Source organism: Etheostoma cragini, chromosome 23 (assembly GCF_013103735.1).
Source record: "Etheostoma cragini isolate CJK2018 chromosome 23, CSU_Ecrag_1.0, whole genome shotgun sequence".
Lineage (NCBI taxonomy): Eukaryota > Metazoa > Chordata > Actinopteri > Perciformes > Percidae > Etheostoma > Etheostoma cragini.
Genome location: NC_048429.1, coordinates 3,575,833 through 3,599,721, shown reverse-complemented (window position 1 = coordinate 3,599,721; position 23,889 = coordinate 3,575,833). Strand labels below are relative to the sequence as shown.

General features: G+C 42.2%; 1 protein-coding gene across 1 annotated transcript in view; it reads left to right on the top strand.

Moving 5' to 3' along the window:
* Positions 1 to 1,963: 1,963 nt before the first annotated feature.
* The window catches only part of LOC117938729, a 50,879-nt gene continuing 28,953 nt past the window's right edge, over positions 1,964 to 23,889 (top strand). Inside the window, exons 1-6 of the mRNA XM_034863572.1 lie at positions 1,964 to 2,421; positions 6,890 to 6,955; positions 12,938 to 13,121; positions 14,981 to 15,430; positions 15,537 to 16,016; positions 20,696 to 20,848. Coding sequence (XP_034719463.1) covers positions 2,254 to 2,421; positions 6,890 to 6,955; positions 12,938 to 13,121; positions 14,981 to 15,430; positions 15,537 to 16,016; positions 20,696 to 20,848 — 1,501 coding nt within the window. The 5' untranslated portion in view covers positions 1,964 to 2,253. The remainder of the gene's footprint in view (positions 2,422 to 6,889; positions 6,956 to 12,937; positions 13,122 to 14,980; positions 15,431 to 15,536; positions 16,017 to 20,695; positions 20,849 to 23,889) is intronic.

Here is a 23,889-nt window from a genome sequence, read left to right as displayed (position 1 = left end):
TGAATTAGGTTTTCATCTGAAAAGCACAAAACTATAAAAGGGACATGTACTGTCAATCAGTTCAATTGTTTTCAGTCAACCAGATTGTGTTCAGCTGTTCAGTTACCAATACAGTGGTGCAACAAACAAAAGTTTTTGTCTAATAGGGCGAAGATACAGACAAAGCAGGTATGATCAATGACTTCAAGCCTGCAACATTACGTTTTGGATTCACTCTCGCTGCTGTCATAGTGTCATTTTTAGAGGCAGTAGGCAGCCGTTTTCATTTGAAACACTACACTACCTGATCAGCACGAACAACAGACAGACAGTTAGAGACTAACTGGTAAAAACAGTGGAGAGTTTAGCAGCCAAAGAGAGGTATTTCCCTCAGGAGCTGAGACAAAAACGGAGTTAAACGATAGAGAATATTGAATTTGCATTCATCAAGTGGACACAAACACACTGACACACACACACACACACTGACACACACACACACACACACACACGCTAATGTTGTTCTGTATCTGCTGTGTGCCAACAAGTTTTGTATTTACAGCTTGTTTCTGCTGCCCACCTAGTGACCGGGAAGTTAGACATCCCACATTTAAATTTCCATGTTATGAGCTTTTATTTATTACATTTTTATTTCTACAGAATAAAACATTTACAGTGATGATCAATTTGCAGAGTTAGCCAAGTGGCTATTTGTCTTTCAGTAATATATTAAATTAGCAATTTCAATTAACAAAATAACTGAATTTAAGAGAAAACAGGTATAAGGATTACAAGACAAAGAATAGAGCAAGGCAAACAGCCCGTATAATAGAAACTATATCTATATATAACTACCAGTTTGCATTGTACTGATTATTAAATGCAATTAAAACTACCAAAATATGTTGAAAATATACACAAGGTTTCATTAAACAGGGATGTACTGACTAACTTAGCGGTCTCATAGAAAAAAACTACTTCGATGACCAACCTTACTTTCCCTCACACAATGCATTTTCTGGCAGTGTCTTAGCAACTGGCATTGTGACATCTGGATTACCCAAAAAGCACTGCAGAGCCCCCGTAGGGCCGAACAGAGGGAGACCTCAGAGAGAGAGAGAGAGAGAGAGCGTGCTTTAGGAAGGGAGATGTCAAGGAGAGGTTGATCTCAAATGGTCCCAAGAAGCTTAGGTACAAGTCACAAGTTGTATTATTATGGTCTGAGTATTTTTCTTTTTTTTGTTTCTTTTTTTATTTATTATTATAGGATTTATTTATTTATAGTTTTAGAAAAAAGAAACAAAGCAGATTTGTCTTTTTTCAGCTCCTGCAAAGAAAAAATGCCTTTCAAAACTAGAAAGACTTATTTTATAGCTGAAGTGGGACATGGGTTGTGAGGGGTGGCTGCTAGTGTCTCCACTGTAAGTTTTTGTTTTGGTCACCATGGAAAACATTGACTACGCCCAGCTTGTCCACAACCTTTGTTAATATTACACCAAGAGCACATTTTCTCGTTTTTTCCTGCACTAAAAATCTTGAGATGAAGAGCCTCAAACTTAAGTCACACTCTGGATAATAAGCTTTGATCGGAGATACAGATAGAGCGCTTTTTCAGAACATGCACACCCACAGAAGCACATACACACTCCACTGAGCTCCGATTTGTGGAATTGATAGGGTCCATTGTTTCCACTGAGCTTGCCACTCTATGCCCTGTAATGTAATTAAGGCCAGGAGATTTATGCTGCTGTATAGCAACCCAGAACCTGATCCATGTTGTGTCTGGAGTCGGGTTGAAAAGCCCTCTCTCTGTCCAGCTGCTCCTCATTTCTGTTCTGGCCTCTGTCACTGTGTGAGGCTCCAGTGCTGTTCACTTCTTAATTGAAAGCTTTGGTTTATTGTGTGCCTTGTTTGTGTGTTGCATGTAGAGGAAACACACACTTGTATCAAACTCAGAAGGGAATATTGACTTGTGTGTGCTTTTTTGCTTACGAAGTAACGATATGCATGAGAGAGTTGCACCAGTTTATCAGGATGGTAATTATTAACAGCCATAAGCTTTTCAAATAGAGAGCACTTTTTAGCCTCCCACAGAGAGGAATTGCTCGGTTCCTCTACTCTTAAGTCAGGCCACTACAAAGCTTGAAGGAATATTATTGGACTTTTATCCTGCCGAAATACCAGTGTTTTCTTGTAACTTCATGACTTTAGTGATGAAATGTTAAATATTTTACTAAGACAACGAGTAAACAGAAAGACTAGAGCTCATTGGACATGTCTGCTGTCGAGAGAAGAGGAGCTCAAGAGCCACACTGGAAAAACAGCCCTTCCAGAAATAAGGATTTCAAGCTTCCCTGGAGGCTTCTGACTCGGCCCAGGCCTCACGCCAGCATGAGCACCTGGCTGCCTTGTGGCTCCTGCTCTGCACACCACGCTGACAGGGTGAGTCCTTCCATGCCCACCCAGCTAAATTCACAGCTGAGGGACCTGCTGCCGCCACTGCCCGTAACTCCAATACCCCAAAAGAAAGACATGTCAAACGCTGCTGAATGAGCCCCATGTTGAGAACATGAGAGAGAAGATCCATAAGACCCAGAGCATCTGTCCACCTCTCTGACACTAATGAATGTTAAGTAGGTTGGCTGCTGGTGTGCCACTGTCCAACAGGTCATTGTGACCGGTAGTGGCAGCGTGGCTGTGCTTTTGTCAGGGTGCGCCAACCCCCTGTGAGACATATAAAATGGCTGGACCGCTTACTCCTGCACACAATCCCAGCACCAATAGTTGCCATATTGATCCCCCTTGCTTGCAGATTAAAGCATAAAAGGAGCTCTGTCCTGCCAGTGGGGGTCCCCACTGACTCCCAGAGCTCATTTCAGGGTCACAGAGTCCTTGCAGCCCCCTGACCCGAACCCCAACGTGAACAGACACACACACCGGTGTGAGGCAGGATAGAAACCTTTCCAGGGATGAACCCCATTAAACAGGATTGGTCGGATGCTCACATTCACGGCTCATTATAACTGACCCCGGGCATTCTCTCTCTCAATCTGGGTGCTCTCCTCTTCTGCCTCTGCTGCAAACCTGGCCAACGCCATGCTGAGGTGGTCACACTCGTCTTTTGTTTGCCATTGATAGCTTGGCCATTTGCTTGATTGTTTTCTGAACTGGAGCTCCTTGTCAGCTCTGTTGCGCTGCATTGTCGAGTTCCTGTGGTGTGCTTTTTAAAGTTTTTTATCTCAGATTTAGAAAGTGTGTGTAGATCTTTTGTCTCAAAGTAAGTTGGTTTATCAACATATCCGGCAGCTGATTTATGTGTTGTGATCTCAAGCGCCGCTGCCATTGCTACAGTGGCAGAGTTGAACACATTTACACTGAGAGTGAAAGCAGAGATGTTTGGGTTATCACAGTTGGCATTTTGTTTAAATGTGCAAATTAAGAGTCTCTAAGTATAGTATGAAATTGGTTCTGACAGTATTTGTGGGAAAAACATTAACATAGTGCTTCTGTCTTAACTCCACAGTCTGGATGTGAAAGAGCTGTGTGGAGTAACTAATTAAACCCAGCAGGTATTACTTGTTAGCTTATGATTTCTATCATAAAATGTGAGAAAATAAAGACACATGTTGTAAGTGGAAACTTAACAGCCTACAACTGTTAAAGTCTTGGTTCATTCTCATCGGTATCATATTGTTAATTTACACTCTGTGAACATTAGCCACTAGTTAGCCACTAGCTGATGAACATAGTAGGGCATTTATTTGTGCATGAATAGGTCTTGAGCATTTGTGTGTATTTCAGGCCTGTGTGTAGTGATTACTAAATTGTAATTTCCCCACTGGGGATCAACACAAAAGTATAAATTACAAATAATTAAATTAATTCACCAGCAAAGACACAGTGATCAGTCCCCCTGGAGTTGGTAGAGACCAAAAATAGAGCTTAAAGAAATGGAATAAAGACTCACATTCCCCAGGTGGATAGGAAAAAGATTCATGATGATGTTGATCTGCAACTGCTGGATGTGTAAATAAGCAGCTGTTTGTAAACAAGTTTATCATATCAACCTAAAAGGGGATGATTTTGTGGTCTGTTTCTGCTAATCAACATTGGCTATTGCAGGTTTAAGAATTTTGATGTCATGGCCATTGGGTGGAGGCTTGGGGATTTTGGTTTCCATTTTTTTCCAAAGGTCAAAGTAACTAGGACTGGACGTTACTTTGAAAAGTAAAGATCATAACCTATTTTAATGGAATTTGGTGACTATATGTCAACATTCAAGTGCTCTAAAGTGAAATCCTTTACATAAATTACAGTGTTACACGCAAGTTTACATGTGAGTAATGGCAGCGTGTTTATTTCCGCATACATGTGTGTTAGTGTGTCCTTGGTGCTGACCTCACCAGGATGCATCTCTGATTTGTGGCACTGTGTTCAGTGCCTGCTCCCTTAATTAAAGGTTGATTACATGCCTATTAATGAGCCCTGACTCACAGACACGGTGTAATCAGGTGAAACAGAATTAATAAACATCTAGTGTAGTGCTCAGGAGAGAAGGAAGGACTCCCCTGAGAAAGACAGACAGATGGCGACAGGAATCACCAGAGAGAGGAGAAAGCAGAGTGGGAGAGGGGATAAAGCAAAGACCAGCCACCACTTTGGTGATTAGCTCTAAATTGGTAATTTGATCTAGCCCGTTCCACCTACTAATTATTGATAAGACCGACGATGTTTGATCGTATTCCTCCCTGCTGGCTCAGACCCGCACCAGAAACACTTCCTGTCTTCTTGAGTCCTGCCAGCCCACGCCGCTCTAGCACTCAATGGATCTGACAGGAAGTACCTTGAGGTGGAGTTCCAGTGGAAAAGGGGGAGATACACGCAGTCCACACATGCACAGTGGATATCCCATTTGCTAGGAATTTCCTTAATCTCATTATCTAAATTAAACAAGGAAAAGAGGAGCAGCAATCACTTTAGACAACCCCTATATGGGATTATTATTATAGTGTTGTATTTGTGATGATTGGTCAAACGATGACATCAAAGACAGAAAAAGGCCATTGAGTAATGCATGTCAGTTTGACCTTATAAAACACTAGCCTTGGTTGTGGCATGGTTTGGCAAATGCATGCTATCTTGAATGTGTAGAATTTTATTCTTTAATGTCATTACATTTGGATATGCCATAGTTGTTGTTGAAATTAAGATCCATTTAGTAGCTATGCTGGAACTTTTGACTGTATGACATGATTGTCATCAGCGGATAATGTTTTCCCAGTTGTCATGGAATATCAGCCACTTATTGACTCATCTACTAACTGATTAGTTGATCAACAGAGAAGTAATCACAAACTATTTTGATGGGCTACTAATTAATTTTTAACATAGTTCATGCAAAAATGGCAGAAAATGCTGTCTTATTTTAATAATTTGTTTTTACTATTTTCTAACATTTTAATAGATCAAACTATTAATTGATTAAACTAGGAAATGATCGGCAGATTAATCAGTAATGAAAAAAATTTGCTGCAGCCTTACAATGCAGCTTACGTCAACACAGCTTTATTTATGGATAAGTCCAAAGTGGTTTAGTGAACTGTCTTTATATTGAAAACATAAAACTTTAACTAGACATAAAATAAATAATAAATAAGGAGTCATTCATTTTCTCATTCATTAGAATTTTTGCCTCTTTCCTTTGCTTATTTTCTGGTTCACTTCACATCATTTCTCCACATTATTGTCACAGGCCAACCCAACCCCCAGCCACTTCATCTTTCACCGTCTCAAAATGTACTTGATTTCACATTCAGCATATAATTAGTAACAACAAGGTCATTGGGCAGCAAGCACCCATGATTCACTGGGAAATTGGTTGTTGTTCATTATTCGGCTGCAATTAAGGCTTCTATTAAGGATGGAGAGCTCGCGAGGTATTTCTGGTATATTGTAAATAATCACATGTGATGTGCTTTGTTAAATACAACAGGTACGGTCTAAAGACAGACATGACGCTGCCCTCTAGCCTCTCAGGGTGCCACTGAATGGGTTTGAGAGTCTGGCACAAGCTGGCAGAGAGCTCCACACCAGTGCACTCCAAAGGAAAGGGAAACACACACATGTATACACACATCAAGGTCCATTGTCCTCCTTCCCTGCAAGCCCCTCCTGCCCCCTGTCACCCACCCTGGTCTGGGGTTACGGCCCATGAATGAAGGGTGAGTTCTAGGAGGATCTGCTCTCTAGCTCCCTGGAGTGGACCTACTCTCGAGCTGACTCGGTGCTTCTGCGAGCTGCCAGGAGTTGCAAAGAGAGATGGATGAGCCACACTGCTGCGTCATGTGTCGCCAGTGATTGATGAGTTAACACAGTGCCCCCTGATCCACTGGTCAAAATCATACACCCTTCACATAAAACCACCATACTGGCATGAGGCAGCTACATGTTAAAGAAAAGAAGAGAGACGAAAGAGATGGGGAACACACATTTTGTAAACTGAGCAGATGTTGGAGAGTGGTTGCGTGGGAGAGCAGACTCTATCATTGAGTCTTCAAACCACTGGAAAGGTTCAAAGCAGCTCAACAAGCAAGACAGAGGGGTTATTAATGCACTGGGGGTGGGGGGGTAGGGGGTTTAAATGTCTCCAGAGAGCCCTCTCAATGTACGGCTTTATATTTGTTTTGCCAGGCTTCAGTCATTGTTCTCACTCCAGGGGCCCAAAGAGCAGGAGATTATACTGAAAGCAGTTCATTTCTGAACCCTTGGTTAATCAATCTCAATCTTAACCGGTTACATTTTTTTAGTGTGAACATGTACCTGTGTGCCATCTTTCTGTTATCAACACGTATTATATTTATTTGTTATTTGTACTTTTATTACTTCTTATTTCTCTCTTCTTTCCTTGCAGAGTCCCATCTATGTGTCTTTTGTCAGCAAAGCCATCTTGTGGGATAGAGGACTCTGCCACTACACTGTGAGTGCCCAAATACTATTAGAACTTATTAGCAAGTAGGCCTTTTTATATTCTGCACCAAGTGCACCAAACTGTTCATTTATCCTGATGAATGTCACCTTTTCATGTGTAGATGTGCGTTCGTGACACTTCATCATTTGCATATATGACTCATTGAAATTGCTATGTAAGCCTACCTGTTCTGCTCTGTTTGTGAGCAAGTTTGATCGTCAAAGATGTTAAAAGAAGTTTAAAGGAAACTCTTCAAAATGCAGAGCTTGATGTCATGCTGCTGAAAATCAGCAAAAATCAGCAAAAAATGAGTGTACTGTATGTCACTACTGTTGTCAATAATCTCAGAGCTGTACTGTGACAGAAATTAACAAGGGATGGTTTGACATGACATTAGAAATCAAGTAGTTTTGCACAACTTAATGGGAGAAATGAATGAGTGGATGTTTTCCTGGACAGCAACCTGCATAAAGACACAAGGACGATTTTACAGCTGAACTGTAAAAGTGCTTAAGCCAGAATACTCGTGCAAGTTAAAAAGTTAAAAAGAACCCCTCATTGTACTGGCATGCCATTGTGTACATCATGCTGATATGGTGAACATTGCTTTATTACATTAGGTTTCATATGGTATGATTCTTTTTATTTAGTTAATGTCAGTAAGTTTTAAGTTTAGTTTTAAAGCACAATTCATAAGACAAGTGTTTTAATTACATGCGTTGTGCTACAGGTCTGGACCTCTTTTGTTATGTGCAATGTTTGAGAGCTTTTGCTTATGATTTTGTTTGTTGCAATGCATGATTAGAAATAGTTAAAAATGGCTCCAGGAGCCCAATGTGACGTGTTGAAAGTGCTCGTTTTGTCCGACCCACATTCCAAAAGTCAGTAAAACAGAAAAGAAACCAGCAAACGTTTGGCTTTTTTTCCTCTTGACAAATGACATAAACAATTAATCTGGTATTTCAATTTATTTTCACTGATGGGATGCTGAAACTTTTAAAGTTCAAATTATGTAAAGCTTTTCAAAAATGAAACCAAATCCCAATATTCTTGCCTTTCTTCAAACATGTAAAAAGAAAAACACACACACACATACACACACACACACACACACACACCCCTTTTCTTCTTTCTCTCCTCAACACTCAAAAGTCCCCACCTCTTCCCTTAGCTGAAAAGAGTCTGGGAGTGGATGTGCCACAATTAACAGTGGGGTTGCCATGACAACACTGTAGTTGTGTGGGCTGGCTTCCTGTCTTGGCCTCTGGTTAAACAAACAAGTAAAGTTGGCAGACAAAGACGCTTGCTGGTCCTTACAGCCTCATTTACATCCTCAACTGCCATCAGCACTTCTGCATTCAGCAAGTTCATCAGGACTGGCATCACCCTCTGCCATCCTCCACCTCTCCTCCTGCTTCATCTAATAAATTACGGGGGCATTGTGATGGTAAAATCGCTCCCGTCATACAGCGACACAGCGTTGACAGCTCTGTCTAAACAGAGGCACGGTCGACAAGAGGCTGTTGACCCAGCAGCCTGCTTTATAGAGGCGTCAAAGCTCCTGTGCTGTCACCCGGGACACGAGCTGCAATGGGACAGTCCAGGACAGAATGCACAGGTGCCCACACCAACAAGGCAACAGTGCGTCAGAGCTCCAATTTAAAACGTAACATATATATTTTTTGCACAAGGAGTCCAGCCAGGGTTTTACGGCTTCACTCCTGTCGTGAAAGCCCTTGATGAATTACAGCAGACACGGCGTTAACCATCTTCCTAACACAGGTTGATAATGCAACACCACCGCACTGGTCCTTTTTAAAAAGAGATGTGGTGTTATTGCACCACATCTGTGTCAGTGATTGACTCATGACGGACAGTTAAAAAAAAAAAAACATAATCCATGAGACAGAACCAGAGATACCAGAATTTTTTTTGATGGATTTCTTCTCAAAACCTAGTGCCTACATTACACACAAGGCAATCATAATGCTCAACAATTCAATCTGCGATTCAGGTGTGTTATTCTAGATCTAGAATAAGCTTGATAACTTGAACTGCTAATCTCAAGCAGAGGTCAGGTACGCTCACTTCTTTCTAACTCCACACCCACAAGTTTAAAAGTAAAAAACCTTCAGACCAGCCCGACGCTGACATACCTCGCAAAGCTACCTCTGGAGCCACAATACACTATTGCAATATAACATATGCAGTAGTATTCCCCAACACCTGTAAACAGACTGTGATGTGTAAAATCTGTGCAGTTCCCCTTAAAGTAAAATGTCAAAATACTTCTCGCACCACTGTATGTCATGTTGCATTGGACTCCTGTCATCCTGTGCTGTGTTGTTTCAGGATGTGAAGGTTTCAGGGAAAGAGTTGCCAGGCCCTCTGGGGCTGCGTGGGCCTGCAAAAAAGGGGGGTCATTGTTTAACCATCGAAAGTAGAAAGTTGCTCTGAATGCTAAGCTGTATCTGAGCCTGGCTTCTGACACGAGCTGATAATCAGATTTACTCCCCTGAATCCGCCGGACTTCACAATGATCCCCACTGTCGTCGTCCCCCGCTTTGCCGGCCCCAACGCCAGCATCCCGACCCTTCATCCACCCTCCCTCCTCCCCCGCAGCAAAGCTAATTACACCCCACTGAAACACAAATCTCCATGATTTAAAAAGTCACTCTTTTTCAGGGGTTTAACCTTGTTAGGGCCAAAGCCTGGCTTTCTTGTGCATCAGCTCTGTGAAGAATTCTCTGTTCCTGCAGACACTGGGACATAGACACACTTCTGTCTTTGCTCGTAGTCGTCCGCCTGTCAGAGGGTTCACTCGGAGGCAGTGTAATTAAGCGTGTGTGTGTGTGTGTGTGTGTGTGTGTGTGTGTGTGTGCATGTGTGTCATGTGTGTCATGTATGCTTGAGTGTGTATGTGTGTGTGTTTAGAGGTGGGAGGGGGTAAAGGAGCACAGGCAACTCTGTCCTCTGTAGGCCATCTGGGACTCTGACTAACTAATAGACTTCCTACATTCATCGAGCAGCGCTACTTGTACATCTCAATCAGGGAGCTGTTGACCACAAACAGGCCCGTAATGACATTAGCCAGTTCTGGCTGTGTGAGGACAGCGTGTGGGTTGACTGACGCCAGGAGGTCAGCCTGTTTCCTGGGGGCCTGCATGGGCCCCTAAGGAGCCCACACAAGTGTTATGGGTGTGTACATAAACTACACTATTTCCTACGGTCTGATATGCTCTCTGTTACAGTAACGGTTGTCCCTTTTTCCAATACTGACTGAGTGGTGCTGCAAAATTACTGTATATTTTCATTTGAATGGTAATGAACTATTTGTACGTGATTTTCTTTTAGTATTAGAATGAAGCTGAAGTTTCGACAAACAGTTGTATTTTTCGATATTTAATTTATCTTTGATATCCAGTATTTATTGTCTTGAGAGAGGTGGAAATAAAAGGTTTGAAATTGCACAACTTTAAATTGACTAATAATAGAGGAAAGGCCGTAATTCAGGCTATATAAACGTAGATGCTTTCCAAATTAAAATATTCCAATGCAATAAATTCAGTGGTACTTGAATTTTAACTTAAATGTTTAAGTTGCAATTCAGTTTCACATTTAGGTACTCAGTTGCTTAACAGATATAATATTTGGCTGTTATAGCACTATGTGTTATGATAATTCTGGTTTATAACAACTGGGGACTTATCAGAGGAAGATATACGAGAAGTCCAACAACAGTTTATCAAGATTATCAACAGAATTTATCCCTGATTGCACAGAAAAACTGTGTTTAACCTGGAAGTTTGTCTTTTAACTTGAATGGATTTTTACAGTTACTCTCTGTTTTTGTCTTCTGACTACGTTTGGCCAACCTAGGGGTTTCTTTTTCCTCCTGTGTTTCTGGCTCTACCAGACTTCTTTGTCACAATGTTGCTTTGTTCCCAGATCTTTGTAGTTAACCTGAGAAAATAGGACTCAGGTTTGACAAAACAACAGCCCCAAACAGTCCAATCCAATCACACAACCGTCATCAGCAGAAGGAGTTTGCCATGTCATTTGACAGTTTGACAGTTGAACTATAAATCTCAAATATCCAAGTTGTAATAATCGTGATTTACCTTTTAAAAGAAGAATATCCTTTATATACAATATAAGTAAGGACGTGCTACATTGCTTGCAAAATAATGAATTCTATTGAATTATAGACCATGCAGTGCTACTTATTGATCCAGATGTGTGTAGATAAGCAATTTTTAAACATAGAGGCAATTCAAAATGCTTGACGAAAAGCAAGAAAGGAATTAAAATCACAGTTAAAAACACAAAGCATGAATAAGATAAATTAAAATACAATAAGATTAGATTTAAAGAATAAAACAAAATAGAATACAAAAAGACACAAACAATAATGGACCAGGTCTTTTGGTTAGAGTGCACTAACACTGAAATGCAATCAATCATTTTGAGATATTTGTAAAAACGTCAAGTGTAAACTGGTCTTAAGGGGTCGAGTCTCACAGAAAACTCATCAGTGTGTAATAAGAGACGGGACACACAGCTTTGTCCTGTACTGTATGTATGATTGTGTTTGCGCATGGATGAATCAAAAGAGCTTTTTACGTGGCTTGTAATGTCACTGATGTTTAACATTCGTGCCCGGACCTGTTCTGCAGAAGGGCATGGGTTTGATAACACTCGCTGAGTTTAGCCTCACAAAGCCCTCCTCAGCCTTTTGACTAGCCTGAGTGACAGGTAATGAAGAGGCCGTAGGGGAGGAAGAGGAGCCAGGAGGACGAAGGGCCCCCATTTTACCTTACTTACTTTCACTCACTCTTTACACCACAAGAATGCAAATCTTTAAAGTCTCCAGATCTGAGAAAAGGGAATCAGCGGCTATGGTACAGGGATTTATAAGCTGATCCTCCCTGTGTGAGTCACAGACAGGGACCCCACCTCCCGCCCCCCTTTTCTCTTGCCTGAAGGTCTTCTGGTTCATCGCTGTATTCAGGACAGATGTATCTTTGCATTTTATATTTGTTTTTATTGTGTGATAAAAGGGTGAGGAGCTGAACTTTGTTTTAGAAGAAGCCTTAATCCAATTCAAATAAAGCCCTGCGTCTGGGGGTCTATTTATTACAACTGTTTGCACTCTAAAGGCCAGAGAGGGGCCGAGGCTGTACGCTGGGAAGGCCTTCCCTGTTTGGAATGCTGCCGGCAGCCATCCGTCCCTCTACAGTTCCAATATTGACCATCCTGTCTGCTTTTATCTCTTGTGTCCCGACCATGTACTCTAAAGAGTTTTATCACCCTTGACAATCGATCATTTTCTGCTTACTTTCTTTTAAGGAGAAAGGAGGTTGTGGGTGTAAGAACAGAAACTGGAGTTACTTTGTGTGCTGAGGAAGAGAGGTGTGATCTGTTTTAACAACACAAGGGGGCAGTGGTGGTACCATTGTCATTTGAATTCTTTGCAAACCACAGACTAGGCTTTCTCATTCAGGTTTTTATTTTGAAGTAGCATGGGACACCAGTGTTTTTCAGAGTGACTTTTATTTGCCATATTGAGTGACATATAGATGTTTTCATAGATCAAAGAACCTGATTAGAACAAACCAATCGCCACTGAGTGTTTGACAGCAAGAGTGTGCATTGTAAAAACAACACAGTGTCACTCAAATCTTTTTTAATTGCTTCTTATATTAATCATACAAAAATGCGATCAAATTGTTTATTGAAGAGCATTTGCTGGGGAAAAATATTAGGTGTTTTTTTTTATCTGCCAGGTAAAATTAGAGGCAAATGAATCAAATATGGATTAAAAATGTATAATTATATTTTAATGTATTTTATTTTCACTTATTTATTTTATTTTATTCCATACATTAAATTTAATTTAAAAAGATGAAGGTAATTTGATATGAAAACTATTTGGAAAAAGTGTATCTGTCGACCTTCTCCAACAGTTTCTCTCTTTATCTACTCTCCCAGGCCCATGATCATCCAAATCATCGTCCCTTAATGTGTCCACGGTTCTTGTCTCACATGAAAGCTCGTCCTGAGGACCTCAGACCTCCTTGTTTCCTGAGCTCCAAGTCCAGGCCACAGCCTCCATCTCAGGGGAAGACACTGAAAACGCACACTCTCACTGCCCCAAAGACTCAGACGTCAGAGGGTGAGGCTTATCAACAAATCACCTGGAGCTTTAAGACCATCACAGCTACCACAGGAGGAGGGCTCTGGTTCCTTTGACTCCACAGCTCTGCTCATTAACAATTTTTCTTGCCTTTTCTTCCTGTCCTGGAGCCGTGGAGGTAGAGGCCACCAAGCTTGTCGTTAGCTCTTAATCTCTCTGTGGTTGTGTTTGGTTAAGTGCAAATCTCCTCTCTGGCAAGGAAGTGCCCACAGCGCCGCCCTCCTGGTGGTCTTCTGGTGGGAGTGAAAGGCCCGGGGCCTGCAGACCTGCCGCTCCTTTCAGAGCCCGGCCTCTGATGTGAAGGCATTTTTCCCAGCACACACCTCAGCTCCACAGCAGGGCACTGCTTTCACCATGCTGGGGTGTGTGTGTATAGCAGAGGAAGGGGGCATTTCTCAGCATCGGGGTCTTATACTAATTATTCTACCATATGGTGGTCGGCTCCCTCACAATCGTCCTTAACCCTGCTGCCTGAAGAAACGTGCTGCGCCCTACGCCGTGGCTTTGCACTCTGACACGTCATTCATATGCACATCAGCACACACACACACACACACACGTGTGTGTGTGTAACAGATGGGAATGGCAGGGCATTGTAAGAGGAGGTAGTGCAGAAATGTGCTCTCCAATGCGCTCTCTTTATCCACCGTGCTGACTCCTCTCGGAGGCAGACCCCCCCAGGAAACAAGACCAGATTGCCTGACACCCTCCACCTCCCCATCTCTCTCTCACACACTCACACACACACACACACACACACACACACACACACCCTTTCAGTGTTCAACAAAAAAATTGGAGGAGAGAGAAAGGAAGGGGTGTGAAAAGGCAAAGGGGGAAGAATGGGGGAGGCAAAAGGGAAATGGGCGGCGCTGGATGGAGTTGATGTTCGTAGAAGAGAATCTTAGGGATGAAAGGAAATGTCCAGAAGAAGAAGAGTTAGAGAAAGGGAGATAATGAGTGTTGTAGAAAAAGTGAAGTATAAAACAGTGCAACAAGTGCTTTAGAAATGGGCTGGGCTGTGCATCTCTAGTGCCCAAACAATCAAGTAATAGTTTAATTTATTAAACAAAACCGCTCATTCCAGCATCTCAAATACGCAAAAATCCTTTCAGTTTTGTATCTTTGTAAACTAAATATCTCTGGGTTTCATCAATAATGAACTAATCATTTGCTGCAACTCTGAGTAAATATTAGGAACCCACTGATGGCGAGGTTTTCCAGCTCTGTTAATCTCAGTGATATTGATTGGAGGTGTGATGGGGCTGTTTCATTAGCATATGTCACTTTTACCACCCGACTGGCGCAAAAAGTAGTCCAAATGATCCTTCCCCAAAAGTGTTTTACCCTCTCATGCGAATAAAAAAATAACTCACTGATATTTCTAAAGCACTTCTTGGCAAAAAATATGTTTTAGGACCCCTGTAACTGACATGATATTCTGCGTACAAGCTCCCCTGCCCTTAGGTCAGATTACTGTTGTGAAAATTGAGTTTGGAAACAGGCAGCTGCTCCAGCCAGGCGATTTCTCGCTGCCTTTGTCAGCAGGCCGACCCACCCTGCAGGGAGTCAAACGTTTCTGAGGAAAGTGGGAACGAGAATGTCACCAGCACACGTTGGCAGTTAAAAAAAAAAAAAAAAAGACCTACAGAATGTTTGACCGTTTAAAAACTGTTTTTTTTAACCGTGAAAAGTGGCTGTTATAAGCCTCTGGGTCTGACGCCAAGAACTAAATTTGCTAACTTCAAACCAATATTAAAGGTAGTTTCAGAGAAGCACCCAATGAATGAAAAACTACATATCTTTAAGGTAATGTTTTGTTTTTGTCTTTCTTTAAGGTTACTTCTATCTCAATCCGGGCAGAAGAAGAAATAGTGTGCAGATTGCAGGAAGGCATTCTGTTGCTGCTGTTCCCTGTCCTCCCTTCCCTGCCACTCCACCATCATCCACCGTTAATCCAACGCCTGCCTACCAAAACACCCCTCAGCCTGACTGTGACAGACGACAAAGCAAGCCAAACACTGTGCCAGCACCTCTCTCCTACCCTAATCCTGCTCCAGAGCAAAAAGATGAAGGTCAGGACAGGGAGAGAGTGAAACAACCTGCTGTGGTGTCCGTCACAGAGTTGGACTGGGAGATGCATCTTGGGCCTGCTGGACCAGAACGCTCGCCGCCACCAGCCTACACGATCTCACACGGGTCTCTCTCAGATTTAAGTCGCCCACCGTCCAGTCTGTTCAGCCGCAGCACTGACCTCGCCAGCGGCAGGAGCAGCTTCCTGTCTGGTGGTAAAACTTCTACTAGCATTAGCTGTAGCCTCCTTTGTGTGTACTTTTACAACTAATTATTGTGTTTATTGAAGCTAGCATCTAATTTTTCTTTGTGGTTTTGCAGCAGAAATGAGGGACTCTGACCCAGAAGGCATCAATTGTTTCACCTCGCTCAAGCCTTCTCCAGTGATGAAGTCAGCTATTGCTTCTTACCCTCCGGCTCGATCTAACCCTCGCCAATTATCCATCAATGCTACGGCCACCCCTCCACTACCGCTATTTGGCCAAACCAAGCCCCTCTCACCTTGTCCTAGGTCAATTATCCTTCCTAAGTCAGATGAACCTTTGAGCAGGCGTGAAAGCACAAAAACACCTGAGAATCTCCACCAAGATGCATCTATAGATCCTGATCTTCACCCATCCATGGACTCTGATCATGGCCTCATTACCCTTGCTTTCCCCTCCGCTACTTGGTCTTCCTGCCCGAGTCCACAGATGACCCCTCCCCGCTCAGGGTCAGAACCAAAGCTGACCCCTTCTGCATCGGTGACTAGGCTTGAGTCTCAACGCTGGTCGGTCCTGCCTCCTATCTCACCTGTCAGAGGTGAGAAATGAACTCTGCCGGCCACATATGGCTCGTTCACAGCCTCCTCTCTGCCCTGCGTTATGCTCCTGCCCATGTTTTTTTAAGGGCCTGATTGTTCTGAACATGGCTGGGCATCCAGAAAGAGACAAAGAGACTGGGCCAGACAGAGAATTCAAAGCCTGCCTCCATAGTGAGGCGTTATGATGCTCCTACCCCCCTCGACACATTGTGAAAGCTTTGCTGTCAGCCTGTTTTTCCCACCTCCTCCCACCCCATAATAAATAACACAGAAAGCTCCCCCCCCCCCTACTCTAAATCAGCAATAGAAAGGAGGGCTTTTGATGAAAAGCTGGTACCGTTTGATTCTCTGTTCAAAGGCATGAGGCCCCAACAATAGAAGTCGGGGTGCCTACCTCGTGTGCCGTGCCTCTCAGCCTCAGCTCTCCCGTGCCTTTGCTATTCTCTCGGCTCTGAGAGGGAGATGTGTAACCGATGGTCATAAATCCACACTGACCACCGCTAGCTGACGGCAGAACACTGAGTAAGGCCGCCACAATAGAATACCTCCGCAGCTTTAGTACAGACGCTAATTTACCGTTCCCAGTAGGAATAAAGGACGGGGCCACTGACATCTGACTCCTCCTGGAACTTTATTAAAGAAAGCAAACAATGTGGAAATTGTGTAGGGATTTTCTCTTTTCTATCAGAGACAGCTACTGTTCTCTGTGTGGTGCTGTACTGCAGGGGGGCCCATGCTGTATCGGAGCACGCTGTTCTCTTCACGGCAGACACAGAGCGAGTCTCACTGGTTCATTTATTTCACTGCAGATGGAGACAATTCAAGCTCACTGTGGCAGCATGTAAAGCTTAAAGGATAATTCTGGTTTATTACAAATGAGTTCTATTTTCGTAGTTTTGGGCATAATTTCTAATTGTTCCTAATTGTGAAATCTTCCCCACCAAAGAAATTTGGGAACACAGACCCCGCTTCAGTGAAGTCTGATTGGGAAAGTAACATAACAACCATTTTACAGATTGTAAGAAGGCAACAGTTTGGCAAAAGTCAGAACACATGAAATGTTGGTGGTAATCCTGAATGGCACCTGAATATGGTCACCACTACAACAAGAACAGGAAGACAACATTGAACCAGACAGTTGGTCTAACAACTGTGATGCTCAGCTTGCCTCCAGTTCTTTTCCAAATGAGTTTGGCGAACTTAGAGGTTCATTTAGGGCCAAGTTCAGACACACAACATCATTGCAAACTAAATCAGGGGTCATATTTGCACAGAATGAGTACTATAGACTTTGGCCCCAATCACTTACACATCAAAATCATAAAATGAAAAGATTTCTTTGTTGCCACTTTTCAAAAGAAAATGCAACAATTGCCAGAATCTTTGAAAATAGAGACCCCCTTTTAGCCTGAAAATACAGACCCATGTCCGAAATGTTAAGGGTCTGACATTGAGTAATGAAAGTTGCCCACCTCGAGAGGCGACACCAAGCGTGCATTTGAAAATCTCATTGGATAACACTACAACCAATCACAACAACACATGGGGTGACGTAGCCAGAGCCCCATACCCTTGGCTGCCAGCGGAGCTAACTAGTAGATTAAAATGTGGCCATCTGTTTAGCTCGCCTCTGGCCCGCCTATATCAGATACACCGATGTGATTGGTGCAGCTTAGCTACAAGGGTATAGTTAATGAGCATCATTACTTGATGCCAGAGTAACTTGCTAAGCAAATTCAAATTGTGCCCTTGTTATAACTCTAGATTTCCAGGATATCCTCCTCTTGTAGCTGTCCACTTTCTGACCTTAAGAGGCTTAACTAGTAGTAACATTTTCTCTCCATCTCTGAAGCACTTCGCCCATATTGTTTCATTGCATTAATTGTCAGACTCTTTTAGAGTCTTTCTTTTTGAGAAGTATGTCTTCTTTTTGGGGTTGCTCTGCAGTGTAGACAGTTGCGGGTGTTAGAACAGCAACATTTTCAAAGATTTTCCACCATTGAATCAGGCTCTCAGATCACTTGAATTACAACATAATGAAAGGGTATAATGGAAATATTTGCCCAATGATGTCAAAACTAAAATAAATGGGGGAAAAATAATCTTTCAGGAAGTTTTGCAGTGGACTATTTGTGTTCAAAGAGGTACTTGTTGTGTATGACTAAAATGAGCAGCAAACCAGGTAACATTTTAACCCTGTGTGCTATACATACTGCATATGGCTGATTGGAGTCTCCTCATCTCACTCGGCCCTTTTTGCACCCCAGCATGTTTTTTTCAGATCCCCTACGATCCATAGCGTGACCCCTGAGCTGACCTGTTTTGAGCAACATCTCCACAGTGTAACTGTCCTTGACAATGAAACGGGGCAAAGTCCTGGCCTGGCCTGGCCTCTCCACTCGGAGCCTTTTAGCCTGGCACTGGGACCAGAAAAAGAGGGCCACAGGCACACAGAGAAGGCCTTGTCTGCCTCTCATATCTAACTCACTGACCCCCCACAGTCACCTTTAACCTCCCCGAAAAACTCACCCTGAATCAGTACAGCCCCTCGTCTGCTGAGAATGACAGCTGAGTTGACAGCAGCAATATGCTTTGAAGTGTCAAGTCAAGTCCCTCTATTGTCTCCGTGAGTAGGGCGCCGAGCCGCTCAAGTGCACAATAGTGCAGTGGTGTGTGCGTGTCGTTGTTCACATTCTTGACAGTGTGAGGGTTGCTTCATGTGTACATTTAAACTTGTCCATGTGTGCAGACACGAAGGAGCTGAGTTTGCCTTTTCCTTTTAGAGCCTCTGTATATATTATCCTTTTGTCCAGGCCAAGCTGTTCTGCATTTCTAATGTGAGAAAAGCCTCGACAAGCCTCTTTCAGAACGACGACGACAAAAAACACCACCCGGTACAACACTTTCTCTCGCTAATCCTCTGATTTCTAAACCGTGGCAGAGACTGAAACTGTTTTGTTTTGATGGTTTGAGAGGAGATACCTAATTAGTGATTAGCTTGACAGTTTTCACCATTCATTTGGTAATTAGAGCTTAAGGGACTTTTTTTTTGTCCTGTGTTTATTGAAGGAGAGATGAGACTACTTTTGCCCAGAGGTCTGACTGTAACTCAGACCTTAATACTGCCGGAGGGGCTTCCCTCATGGAGGTCCTGGGCTTATGTTGGGAGCTGTCCACTTGAGAGAGTGTAAAACCTGGAAGGGACAGCCTTTAACTAAACCCACAACAACATCCAGCCGAGATTTATAGTCTGATAGTTGCGCCAGAGAAAATATCCTCCAGGAGCTTTCGCTGTCGCTGCTTTCAGCTGTCGGCTGGTATTGTTTACTCATTTACACCCTATTAGTTATCAGTCCCCAAAAACATTTTTTGAATTCATAATACATTGATATAGTGCAATTGTATGCAGTATCAAAAATAATAAATAGTGATGAAATAATAAGCAAAATAAATTATTCGATCAACAAGTTGAATTTTATGTAATCCATAGAATCTGCTAGTATTACACACAAAAATCTGCCAATGCGATAAACAAAACAATTATCGCATGATGTTACTGTACAAATTAGTCTTTCTAAAACAAAGAAATGTAGTTTTCTCTATTTAGTCTTTCATTTTGGAAAAACACTTTTCACTTTCCGACTACTAAGAGGGAAAGATTGATACCATTGATATCTGAGAGTGATATAATCTTCTGATCTTCTCTCAACTTTTAGGAAGAAAGCCAAGGACATTTCCCCAAACTAATCTTTTAAAACACGTTTGGAATATTACTAAAATATACCTAAATCTAGATGAAAAATAGATTGAATGTCTTGCTAACTAAAAATAAAAAAAAGATCACTTACCTTGAAACAAGGAAGTCTGTTTATCTTCCTAAATTAACAAACAGGAGGGCAAAATTCAGGTGGAAACAAATGCTTAAAAGTAGAGGTAGGTTTTGAGTTGAGTTTTAAGGGCTGATCTAAGAGAGAGTGGGAGATGGTTTAGATTAGATTAGTACTCAATGATACTGATAACCATTATTTGGAACTGACATGCATTTACAGTGAAAATTAAGAATTTGGGATGTTACAAACGCCAACACAAAACTATGTTTAGATGCTTTAAGCAGTTCTTTAATAAACTTTCAACATAATGACAGATGTGATGTGGGCGGGATATTGAGTCAGACTCAGTGGCGAGTGAAACCGAAGCAGAGGGACAGACACAGAGCTATGGTGGAGCCAAAGTGGCGCCCTCTTCAATCGATTAACTTCATCTGTTATCAGGCAAATAAATGCTGATGCAGAAAATCAGCAGATGGCCAAAAAGCGGGCCGATAATCGGTCTATCACGAATTCTAACACTCCACACTAGGATGCTGTTCATGGTAAACGTTACACCTGCCAAACATCAGCATGTTGGCATTGTCATTGAGAGCAGCATTACAAAAAATTTGATTGAATATCTTACCAAAAAATCGTATCATTCTAATTGAAGATGATATTGCCCCTATTGCAGTGTGCTCCTTTAGTTTTCCCATTGGTTTTATTCTTATTCACACACCTCTTTTCTTTATCCTATTAGTTCCCAATGAAACAACACACTGTGCCCACATGTGTCAATAAAGTTACCTAATCCTCATTATCGTTGTGTTTATCATCATAATACAACACTCACTCAGTGCTGTTTGCAGGACGCTGTGGCTCAGCAGCATCACGCTACTCAGAGCTCAGCTGCAGTCGCTCTCATGTGTTTGATGAACTGGAGGCCATTGCTCCAAGATCCATGTCTTGTACGTCTCTGGACCAGCCATCGGACTCATCCGGTCGCCCTTCACCCAACACAGGTAGACACACAAACACACACAATTTGTCCAGTACTTTTGTTTACAACCAAATACCTAAAACACTCTTTAGAGTCTCATCAGACCCATCTGGGCTTTGTTATTAGTGCAGTTGAGTCCTGATTTAGTATCAAGCTTCAAGTTGAGTTTATTCATAGAGCACATTTAAAAACAACAGAAATCAACCTAAGTGCTCTACAGTGGTAATAAAACACATAGTAAAGACTAGGGGTGGTGAATAAAAAATCTTAAATCCCCTTGGGTATAAAAGAGTGAGCCAAAAGAAAGACATTGAAAACCATGTTGAACTTTAAGTCATATTAGGACTCGGAGCTAGGAAGGTAGAGGCTGGAGAGGTGGAGGCGAAGCAGCAGTGAGTGGAGCACAGTCAGTGAGGAGGGAGGCACTTTTAAAAGGGCCGCCTTGATGTGGAAATGGCTGTGATTGGTGTGTGTGTGATAGGAGTGATAATTTAATCAGCGGGCGCATGACTTCCGTTTCTGAGTGAACGCTAAGCTTGATTTATGTACAAATTAAATAAATGTCAGACTGAAAATAATTCGTTTTTAGAAATGTCTCATGTCTCTAGAAGTGTGTGATTCAACTTTTGTTGTTATTTAAGAAGGAAAATAAAATCCCAATACCCAATACAATTGAATGTCAAATCTTCTAGAATTGCAATGAATGAAAAACGCAATACAAATCAAATCGGTACCCATGTATCATGTAACAATCGAATCGGCATATTAAGCACATTGTCCCAGCCCTAGTAAAAAGGCGAGTGACAAGCATAGATACAATCAATAATAATCCGCAGACTGCCAAATATTATAGCATTTAGCTCAAAGCATGTCACAGAGCTGCTAGCGTGACTGTAGACTCTTGTTTTCCATCATTTTAATACATGTTTTGTCTATAAAAGTTTGAAAATAAATCAGTTTCAAAGAGTCGAAGTGGTAACATCTTAAAATAACTTGTTTTGACACAATTACAATGAGTAAACCATAGAAAAGCAGCATGTTTGGAAGTTTTGCCTGATCAATGACTTATATGACTTATTTTTATTACTAGATTAACATTATTATGTGCTCTGCATTTTTTTGAATATATATTACATGTTTGGCTTGAGCACAGTACGTAATGTTTTTTTTAATGTTGTTTCCATCTCTTTGTGGCTCCATGTAATGTCTCAATTAGACATGCTGTCCTTCCTCTGTGACTTCGGCCTTGTTACAGACGGTGATGCGCTTATCTGAGTGATCACTGTGTCAGGTCTTTGTGTCAGCCCATGTTGGCCAACAAAAGCAGAGTAAATGTTGTGTGTGTGTGTGTGTGTGTGTGTGTGTGTGTGTGTGTGTGTGTGTGTGTGTGTGTGCGTGCCTGTGCTAGATACCCGGTGTGTGTGTGTTTGTGTGTTTCTTGGAGCTGGTTCAGTGTACTGCTGAGAGAGACATTAGCCAATGAAGACTTCCTCCACCTCCCTCATAGCCCACTAATCCCCGACAAGGTGTTTAACTTGCTTGCTTGACCCAAACCTTCATCTGACCCTGAAGACCTTTGCCCCGAGGATGTGGAAGGATCAGGGCGACCGCTGCCATAGCAACCACAGCGTGATAAAATCAACTTGGGGCTCAAGCCGAAAGCTCTGCCAAATGTGAGCTAATGCTCCAGACTGGTTTTTATCAGAGGCTGTCAAGAAGCACAATTTAAATTTGTATTGAATGTGACTGATTTAAAGCTCCACTGAGCAGGAGTTTTAATGAAAGAAACAGATATGTTATCAGGCTCATTCACAAAGTGGCACAATTAAGAAGAATATTTTATCTTCAATTGTATGTTGGGGACCAAGGCCCTGTTTTCAATTGCAAAAAGTGAAAATGTTAGCTGCTGAAGCACACACAAAGCAATAATAAACAACAGAGTGGCTTAAACAAGACATACAGATACATAGGCAACACGTTTATCCATGCAAGAAGCTTTTATTTGTCTCCATAAACTATAATCTTCCTGACTAGATGACATATGACTGACCTACGGAAGATTTGTTTAATTTCTCAGTTGAGCAAACAGATCTGAGGAAATATATCCAAAACATGCATTTATTGTCTAAAAAAAAGACATCTAAGTACCCGAAAGAGACCCCAGGTCATACAGGCCCCTATCCAAAATGGCAGCAACATGCTTTACCTTTATGACTGAGACGAGCAGGACTGGATTATATTCTACCATGCACATCTCAGTGGATGACCCGCGTGTTCAGAGCTACAAGTGAGTCTGCTCAGACTGCTCTTTTGTGGAAAATGTTGGACAGGAGAGGCAGTTTGACACAATTGCACTGCAATCCATTTCAGTTGTTTAATTTAAATAAGTTTTAAAATTGTTGCCCTTCTGTCAAACTTCATCCTGCCAAAGTATAAAGCATTTGAATTAGAAGTGTGTGTTCTGTTCTTCTGACTCTGAGTGGGTGGTAACTAGTGTGTCCAACACCTTAATCACAAGATTAATCATTTGTTATCTGCCACTGTGTTTGCTGAATGTCTTTCAGTCTTGTAGCTACTTTGGACTAATACCCGGCCTAACTGAAAGTGTGTCCCACCACATTATGCTACACCTAGAGTTATCCCAGGGATTTCCTCTCAACGACTCCTTAATTTATCAGCAACAGTTCCTTTTTCCTCCCCTGAGGGGTTACGTTACCTAGCGTCAGCACACCCACAGACACGTGTGACTTCCCAACTGAAAACACTTTACAGAAGTTTCTGTGTGGGAGGGAGAGGGAACATGTAGCAAAACTATTTAGACAAACAGAAAAAAAAATTGTCTGTGGAAGCTTTTGTAATGTAAAGGGCTGTGTGTGTGTGTGTGTGTGTGTGTGTGTGTGTGCACGTGTGTGTGGCGGGGTACCTGCAGCAGTGCGTGTTGTGTGAAATCCCCTCGGAGTGGAATGGCAGCTCCACACTCAGCCAGCGTGGGATTTGCATGGGCATCGAGCCACACTGTCACTGATCTGCTTTTAATTGGGTGTGACGCTGAGAACTTTGGAG